The 10,000-nt window shown below is 40.0% G+C and overlaps 1 protein-coding gene across 10 annotated transcripts in view; it reads right to left on the reverse strand.

The window, feature by feature from the left end:
* The window catches only part of LOC122250273 (glutamate receptor ionotropic, kainate 2), a 110,013-nt gene that overhangs the window by 66,368 nt on the left and 33,645 nt on the right, over window positions 1–10,000 (reverse strand). For 7 of the 10 annotated variants that reach the window (XM_086535008.1, XM_086535010.1, XM_086535007.1 and 4 more), the window contains one exon: window positions 1,957–2,074. In XM_086535008.1, the coding sequence (XP_086391134.1) occupies window positions 1,957–2,074 (118 nt within the window). Of the gene's footprint in view, window positions 1–1,956; window positions 2,075–9,093; window positions 9,352–10,000 lie in introns of all 10 variants that reach the window. The other 3 variants (XM_086535003.1, XM_086535001.1, XM_086535006.1) reach the window with 1 other exon arrangement.

Consider the following 10,000-nt stretch of genomic DNA (forward strand, 5'->3'; position numbering starts at 1 on the left):
CTTTTCTCCTTCTTCCTTCCTATCCCTATCCCTACCCTGTTCCTAGTCCCTCCCCCCCTCCCCTCTTCTCCCATTAGATAACTATTCATCTTTCTATCCCACTCCTTATCCCCCCCCCCCTTTTATCCTCCTCCCTTCCCCAACCAATCCTCCCCTCCCCCCCTCCCCCCCTACCCCCCTCATCCTATAATCCTCATCTATCGTCGCACCCCCCCCACCACCCCTTCACCCTTACCCCTCCCCCCCATCCCACCACCCACCCTCTCCTCTCCCCCACATCCCACCACCCATCCTCTCCTACCCCCTCCTCCCCACCTTCCCCTCTCTACCCCTCGCACCCCCCCCTCCCCACCCCCCCTCCCTAACACCTCCCCCCCCCCACATCCCACCACCCATCCTCTCCTACCCCCTCCCCCCCCCCCCCCTCCCTACCTCCTCCACCCCCCCCCATCCCACCGCCCATCCCCACCTCCCCACCTCCCTCCCATCTACCCCTCGCACCTCCCCTCCCTAACAGCTCCACCCCACCCCCCACCCACCCACCCCACCCCCACCACCAGAGGGGGAAGAAGAGCGAGTTGACTGATCCCTGGAAGATGCTAAGTAGCTCTTCCTCAAGATGCAGCATTGATCAGCATTGATCTTCATCTTCATCTCTCAACAAAACATCGCACAAACACCGCTTGATTTACGCTTTGAAGGAGGATGAATGATGAGGAGGAGGGTGGTGGTGGTGGGGGGGGGGGAGCTATGTAAGTCGTACGATAGCACACATTATCAGCAGCATTATTATTCACTTAATCGTATACATATGCATGTACACGAATCACATGAGAGAGAGAGAGAGAGAACGAGAGAAAAAAAAAAAAAAAAAATATATATATATATATATATATATATATTTATATATATACACATCTATCTGTCAATCTATCTCTCTCTCTCTCTCTCTCTCTCTCTCTCTATATATATATTATATATATATATATATATATATATATATATATATATATATATATATATACATATGTATGTATATATATATATATATATATATATATATATATATATATATATTTATGTATATAAAGATACCTAAATACATAAACATAAATACATATCTATACGCAAATAAATATACACGTACACACACATACAAACACACACACAAACAAAAAAATAAAATCATTGCTCCCACACCTATTTCCTCGCCTCCCTCGTCTATAGAGTCGTCAAAACCCCCAATACCCAATCGAATTTCGACCTTACCGTCACCGCCACATTCTCCCATCCCGACACATTCTTAATCATTCCAGAATTTTTTCTCTTGCACTTTCTTATATAACTTTCTTTTGTGACTACTTTTAAGTTTAGGCTCTGCAACTTCCTTCAAGACACATTAAGAGTTTGCGGTAGATGCATCATTTTTCAGCAACGTCTCGCTCTTCTTTCGCTGTCCGCTCTTTTGAACTCTGGGTGAAAAAAAAAAAAAAATCGAGAAAAAAAAAACTTTCGAAATTCTTTTGCGGGGTTTATATATACAGGAAGTACAGTATGGAGAGTTTGTGTTCGTGTGTGAATGTGTGTTTGTGTGCAAGTGTATGTTTGTGCCTAATTGTATGTTTACATGTGTTTGTGTTTGTGTGTGTGTAAGTGTTTGTGTTTGTGTGTGTGTAAGTGTTTGTGTTTGTGTGTGTGTAAGTGTTTGTGTTTGTGTGTGTGTAAGTGTTTGTGTGTAAGTGTATGTTTGTGTGTAAGTGTATGTGTTTGTGTTTGTGTGTAAGCATGTACGTGTGCGTGTATGTGTCAATGTGTAAGTGTGTATATCTACCTCCGTTTAAGTACTTGCGTATAAATGTGCATCCGTCTCTATACACACACACCTACACCTACAGTCCTACACATACCCCTACCCTTACATGACCCCCCCCCCCTGCCCACTACCCCTCAACTCACCAATGGGCGTGATCATTCTCTCCACAGTCAGGAAGGCCGCCAGGTTAGCCGTGTACGACGATATGATAATTAGGGTGAAAAACCACCAGATTCCGCCCACAATTCTGGTCGAGGCGGCCTGTGGTGGAGGCGTGGGCGGTGGTGGGCGTGCATGGGCGGTGATGGTCGTGCGTGGGCGGTGAAGGTCGTGCGTGGGCGATGATGGGCGTGCGTGGGCGAAGAAGGTCGTACGTGGGCGGTGATGGGCATCCGTAGGCAGTGAAGATCGAGGGATGGGCGTGCGTTGGCGGAGATGGGCGTGAGAAGAAAGCCGGGGAAGTCATCAAAAGAGAGAAAAAAAGAAGGGGAGAGAGGGGAAAAAAGGGGAGTGTATGGTTAGATCTGTCTGGCAGTTTGATCACTCGAAAAGAGATTAAATTATGCCTATATTTCGTACCTAATGTTACCATTTATCAGCATTTCACTATAACTAGAATCATTATTATAATTTTCGTCATCTCCAATTATTTTTTCTTCTAATAATTGTAAATGCAGGATGAAAACATATGAAAAACAATTGTCTTACTAAAAGCTCTTAGATTCCTTATATTAACACTGATATGAAGAGAGTATTGAAAGTGCATTTATATACATATAAGGCAATATCACAAAGTATGAATAGAAGTAGAGAGAGAGAGAGAGAGAGAGAGAGAGAGAGAGAGAGAGAGAGAGAGAGAGAGAGAGAGAGAGAGAGAGAGAAGAGAGAGAGAGAGAGATAGAAGATAGATAGATAGACATAGAGACATACAGACAAACAGACACACATATACACAGAGACAGAGAGAGACAGCCAGAGAGAAAGAAAAGAGAGAGAGACAGAAGGACTGAAGAAGAAAGAGAAAAAGGAAAAGGTGACACAAAATAAAAACCTTTTGATACCCAAAGAATCAGTAAAATTGAGAAGCATCACAGCATAGAAATATAAACCAAACCCTTTGTCAAGAAACACGTCTTAAAGATTGTCATTTTATCATAGGGATCTGGAACATTCTGTCAGCTGGGAATAAAGGGTTGAATATAAGAAGTGCATATAAAAAAAAGATGAAGATCGAAAGATAGGAAAAATAGGGGTTTGGATTCTAATATTCACTACGAAATAGCGAGGAGACTTGTGATAAGTCGGAAGCTTGAATGGAATACTATGTTCTCATATCATCCTTATCATGTATATCATCATCATCAGCTGTTGTGGCATTTGCATATTCGTTATTTTCATAAATATCGTCACTTTCAGATTAAGTCGATCTTGACAAAAAGTTAAAAAAAAAAAAAAAAAATTCACCATTAAATGTATTCATATATATTTTTGTTTCAAATTCGTATTGGGAAATACATATATATATATTCAAATCGACATCACAAATAGATTATCTATTTTAATCTACGTCTGATCTGCATCAACCTTCAGTTACCATAGAGACCGTGTAAGCACCTTGATAAAAGGGAAGGGGGGGTGGGGGGGTATATACATTTGCATAGGGGTGATGGCAAAGCAGCAAGAACAACTACGAAATATCTACAGAGGTTTTTTTATCGTTAGAGAAAAAAACAAACAAACATATCCATGCAGTTGCTAGAGGGATGGGGGTAGGGGGGGATGGGGGAAGGGGAAGGAATGGGGGTAAGGAGTCGTGGGAGTTGGGGTAAGGGGAGTGGGAATGGGGGAAGGGGGTGGAATGAAGGAATGGGATGAGAGTGGGGGGAAATGGTAGGGGGAGGGGAAGGAATGGAGGAAGGGGGAGGAGGAAAGGTAAGAGGATAGAGAGAGAGAGAGAGTAGGACTGGGGTAAGGGGTGGGGGGGGGGAAGGAATAGGATTAAGGGAAGGGTTATGATCAGCATAAAGGTGATGGGCGGGTATACATGCCCCATTATGGCAAGTTATATATTTCTTAAAATTTACATGATAAACAAATGGTAAAAAATAAAGAGTAATCAAAAAGGAGGAAGAGGAGGGGTAAGGGTAGGGGTAGGAGGTAAGGGTAGGGGTAGGGGTAGGAGGTAGGGGTAGGGGTAGGGGTAGGGGTAGGGGAAGGGGGGAGGGGGGACGTGGAAGTAAAGTTGATGTTGTCAGCGTCATTGTGTTTATCATGTTTATTATCATTACTACTATTGTTATTATTGTTGTTATTATTACAATTATTGATTTTATTATTACTATCATCTCATCTTTAGTATTATCATTGGCATTATTTGTTATCATTATTATCGTTATCATCATCAGTATTACTATCATAATTATTATTGTTATTATTATCATTTTATTACTATTATTATTACTACTATTAATATCCTAATCATTCTTATTCATACTTCCTATTAATCCTGTTTCAACGTATATGAAAAATAAATGAAGAAAAAGCTATTCATATTTTGAAGCGATCTTGATATCTTGAAATGAAATTATTATTTTCAAGTGCAGTTGATAACTTGAAGTGAAACTGATATTGCGATATGTCTGAAGTTGAAGTTAAAGTGAATTAACCGGAATGTATATATATTTATGGTTATCGGTTTATGAAAACAGAAGATAAAATAGATTAGCTTTATGGAACTATATATATTATCTAAGACAGATAGAAAGAAATTAAGATAAGTAATCAGAATCAATAAAAATATATACATGATATAAAAAATAAAGCTATAAACAAGATAAACATAAACATATACATAAACAACAAACGTAAAAATAAATTACAATAATAAAAAAAAAAACAAGCAATGACACTCCACAATGATAACATGATTACAAATACAAGGAATAGGCGACAGAGAGAGATAAAAGAAGGAAATAACATTAACAAGAATAACAGTAAGATGAACGACAAAGAAAATGTAGAAAAAGGTGCTTACAATCCCAGTGGTTTCATTACATTGATGCAAAACGGGTTCCGTGAACATTCTTATACAATGAACAACCAGTGAACAATGAACAACTCTCGGCATTGTTTTTTTTTTTTTTTTTTTTTTTTTTTTTTTTTTTTTTTTTTGTATTAGTATTATCATAATCATCTAGTAAATGTAATAGATATATAAGAACAAGTTGACATACATGACACAAGAAGACCATGATGCTATACAGGAAACAGAAAGATAAAGTGGTAAAGGAAAGGAGACAGAGAGAGAAAGATGGATGGGGTGGGGGAGAGGAAGAGAGGGGGAAAGGGAGAGGGAGAGAGATGAAGAGGGGGGGGGAGGCAGAGAGAGAGTGAATGAGAGAGAGAGAGAGAGAGAGAGAGAGAGAAGCGGAAATGCAAGGAGATAAAGAGAGAAAAAGAGCGAGAGTGGGAGAGAGTGAGACAGAACAAGAGATAGACAGAGAGAGAAAGAGAGAGAGAGAGAGAGAGAGAGAGAGAAAGCGAGATAGAGAAAGAGAAAGAGAGATAGATAAATAGATAGAGAGCGCGAGAGAGAGCGATACTAGATAGAGATAGATATATAGATAGATAGATAGAGAGAGAGAGCTATACTAGAAAGATAAAGAACGAAAGAGAGGAAGGCAGAAAGAGACAGACAGACAGACAGACAAACATAGAGAAAAGGACATAGATACAAAGAGAAAACAGTTGAACGTGTAAGCGACAGAACAAGAAACGGAAAGAAGAGAGAATAAACAATACAGTAGATATATATTGCAAGTTGCAAGGGAAAACGGATAACGAAGAAGAGGAAGAATTCAGAATAAAGTGAACATGACGCTGAGGAAGAATAAGAAGCCAAAGAACACAAAAGGAAAAACATCAACAAACAAATGAAAAAAAAATGGGTGGTAAGAATAATGAGAATATGAATGAATTTAAGAATAATGATGATAATGATGATAATAAAGATAATGATGATAACAATAATAATGATGATTACAATAAAAATGATAACAATAGAAATGATAAAAATGATGATGATAATAATGGCAATAGTAATAAAGATAATAATAAAGATGATAACTACAGCAGCAAAGATAACGATGATAAAAATAATAATAAAAACAATAATGATAATACAAAGACTAACACTGATAGCAATAGATATAAATATAATAATAATAATAAAACAACAATGAATAACTAACAACAAAAACATTCACAAGAACAACGATGACAACATCAAGAACAAGAGAAGAACAAGAACAAAGAAGAGAAGAACAAGAACAAAGAAGACAACAACAAGAACAAGAGAAGAACAAGAACAAAGAAGACAACAACAAGAACAAGAGAAGAACAAGAACAAAGAAGACAACAACAAGAACAAGAGAAGAACAAGAACAAAGAAGACAACAACAAGAACAAGAGAAGAACAAGAACAAAGAAGACAACAACGAGAACAAGAGAAGAACAAGAACAAAGAAGAACAACAACAAGAACAAGAGAAGAACAACAACAAGAACAAGAGAAGAACAAGAACAAAGAACAAGAGAAGAACAAGAACAAAGAACAAGAGAAGAACAAGAACAAAGAACAAGAGAAGAACAAGAACAAAGAACAAGAGAAGAACAAGAACAAAGAACAAGAGAAGAACAACAACAAGAACAAGAGAAGAACAAGAACAAAGAACAAGAGAAGAACAAGAACAAAGAACAAGAGAAGAACAAGAACAAAGAACAAGAGAAGAACAAGAACAAAGAACAGTGCAAGAAGGAAACACCCCAAAACAACAAAAGGAGGGAAGATTCCTTAAGACATGTTTACACAAGGAAGCTTTTTAAGACGCTACATGTACAGCATTAAGCACAGGGAGCATTGTAAGATGAGGAGAATGAGAGAGAGTGAGAGAAAGAGGGAGAGAGAGAGAGAGAGAGAGAGTGAGAGGAAGGGGAAGGGGAAGGGGGTAGGGTGTACGGGGGTTTGTCTTTGGCTTTTGTGCCTGGGGCGAGGGGGGTGATGGTGGGGGATGGGGAGGGATGGGTGGGTGGATGGAAATAGAGAGGGTTGATGAGAGAGAGAGAGAGAGAGGAGAGGGGGGGGGGCAGGAAGAGAGAGAAAGAGAGAGCAGAGAGAGAAAGAGAGAGAGGAGAAACAGAGAAAGATAAAAAAGAGAGGGAGAGAAGAGAGGCATAGAAAGATATGGAAGGAAAAATATATCAACACAAAAAATAAAATATATAAAAAAAAAATGGCCAACAGCCTGACATACAGAATCCAAGACTGACAGACAGACATACAAAGAGAGCAGACGGGATTAACCATGCATATTTTTTTTTTTTTTTTAATTCGTGCTAAAAAAAAAAAAATGTTTAGATCAGGCAGCTGCATAACACGAATACGCAATTAAACAAGGCAGAACGGCATGTGATTCGAAAGAAATGATTTAATATGACATGACATGACATGCCTGTGTGCGAGGAACGAGAGACTCAAACCGCGCGTGAATATACATGTGCAAATTCCATTCATTGCTTGTTTGTTTGTTTTTTGTTTTTGTTTGCCTCTGAGTGTCCTTGACTACTGTAACTTTTTATAAACGGTATAAGTCCTTTTGAATGTGTGCCTTGTGTATCTGGAGGTGTATTGTGTGTGTGTGTGTGTATGAGGATGTCTGTGTGTTTGTGAGTGTATGGGGATGTCTGTGTGTATATGTGTATGTGCGTGTGAGGAAGTCCATGTGCGTTCCTGTATGTATGTGTGCGTGTGTATGAGGATGTTTGTATGTGTGCGTGTGTGTGAGGATGTTTGTATGTGTTTCTGCGTATATATGTGTGCGTGTATAAGGATGCGTGATCAAGAGTTGTTTTTGTCATCTTCATTGACAAAATCATCTTGTTATCATCGTTGTTATCCTCGTTGTAATCATAATGTTATTTACTGAATATGATTATCAATATCGTCATTAATAACGCATATATTATCATTATAATTAACATTGCAGTTATAAGTGTCAGCCATGTTAACATTATAGTATATCTCTATCTTTTGTTAAAACTATTTCCATCATCATTATCATTACTGTTATCATAATTGATTAATGATTACCATTACTGCAATCGCAATTATTATATCTATCGTTACTGCTATCATAATTGTTATCATTTCCATCACTGTTTTCATAATTGTTAAAATCATCATTAATGTAATCATAATCATCTTTTCCGTCACTATTATCATAATTATTACTTTCTGTTATCACAATAACTAATAGCATCATCGTCATTGATAGTACTATAATTATTAATAATATGATAACTGTTAATCTTGTTATAAATTTATGTATCATCATCATAACCAAATCACAGACATCGCCATAAAAAAAAAAAAACTCGTGTTTAACAGACGCTCCAAAAAAGTGAGAATATTTTCCCGTCGGTAATTAAATTTTTGGAGCTTTCATATTCATTATTCAAATGTTTTCCTATTTAATAATGCCATGCAGTTAGTTCTATTTATCGACCAGACGTCCATGCAGAGAGGGTGTATTGACTGAGGGAGGGAGGGAGGGAGGGAGGCCGTTGCATGCGTGGGCGTTGTTGCAGCAATGGGTGGAGGTGCTCACGGTGCCCGAGTGAGGTTGCAGGGAAGGCCGCCCATTTTGAGATCATTATCCGAAACTTCTCAGACACACACAAGGGTTGGGGGAAAAAAATTGGTTTTGTATCTTTTCATCCTTCAAGTTTTCCCCTCTTTTCTTTTAAGGTGTTTGAGGGGAAGGGGGGATGGGAGGGGAGGGGGGAGGGGGGAGGGGAAGTGTTAACTTTCTGATTTTAAAAAAAAAGTTCATTGGATTTCGAATCATGTGAAGAGGTTACATATATATATATAAAATGTTTAATAACGACCTCTCATAAGATCTAAAAGACTTCGAGAGGAGAGGAGGAAGGGGAGGAAGGGGAGAAGGAGGAGGAGGAGGAGGTCGTGAGGGGGATCATAAGGGAGTCATTGAGGCAGACAGGATAAGAATCAATGACCCCGTCTGACCTCCCTTCCTTCCTCACCGGCTAATGACCTCGCTTGGGTGGAACCAGGGACCGGGGGTGCAGGGTGCAGGGTGGGGAGCAGGAGAAGGAGAAGGAGAAGGAAGGAGGGAGGCGTGGAAGGAGGAACGAAGGCAAGGAGAAGACTAGGAAGGAGGGACAAGACAAGGCTTTCGGTCTCTACGCAACGGACGGTACCTTCGGGTTCAGATCAGATCCTTGCTGCATGAGCGTCCCTATGGTAAACCAGAAGGAGTTTCCGAGGGTGAAGTCGTTCTCCACAACCTCGTGGTTGTCGTAGCAAGGGTGGGGGTTCTGCCACTCGTAGGGGGAGAAGCGGGCAACGATGTAGATGGTGAGGGAGACAACCACATAGGCAGCGAGGATGTAGAGCCAGATTTCGATAGCTAGGGGGTTCATGAAGCTAAACAGACGATGAGGTGCGCGTTGGGGGACCTGGGTGGGGAGGGGGAGGGGGGGGAAGACACGGAGAAAGAGAGAAAGGAGAGGGGGAGGGGAGGGGGGGAGGGGGAGGAAAGAGAGACGGAGAGTGAGTCTACATGGAGTCATATGGTGTGCTTGATTTTTTTTTTTTTTTTTTTTTTTACCTTGTCTCTTCTTTTGGGTTTAGCTCCTCTACCGTTTCGTTTGAATGAACTCAGCGGAGGATACGCAGGAGGAAAGGAGGCACGAAGCAAGTACAGAAACAAATAGAGAAAGGGTAAAAGGAGGGAGAGAAGAAGAGGGAGTCGAGAGTACAATGCGTCTGCTACGTGTCGGCTCTGCTGAGGGGAAAAAAATGGAGATTAACAGCAATTATACTGCACTGCCGGGACTGGGCTTATGGCGCATTTTCATAGTGGGAAAAAAGGATGAATGGGATTTATGAATCTAATCAACTCTTGATTGATTTACATTACGCCATGACACCTGAATCGCCGCCAGTGCAAAGCCTTCTTCCTTCCTTCGAGAAGACGGAAGAGGAAGACGAATCAGATTAGGAAATTCCTCCCCTTGCTCCGTCTTCAAGAAGATTCCCGAGAGAAGAAGACGAAGAGAGAAGAAAGAAAGAAAAGAAAACGAAGAAGAAAAATAATAAGAAGAG

Source organism: Penaeus japonicus, unplaced genomic scaffold (genome assembly GCF_977035675.1).
Source record: "Penaeus japonicus unplaced genomic scaffold, GWHDUDI00000001_assembly GWHDUDI00000042, whole genome shotgun sequence".
Lineage (NCBI taxonomy): Eukaryota > Metazoa > Arthropoda > Malacostraca > Decapoda > Penaeidae > Penaeus > Penaeus japonicus.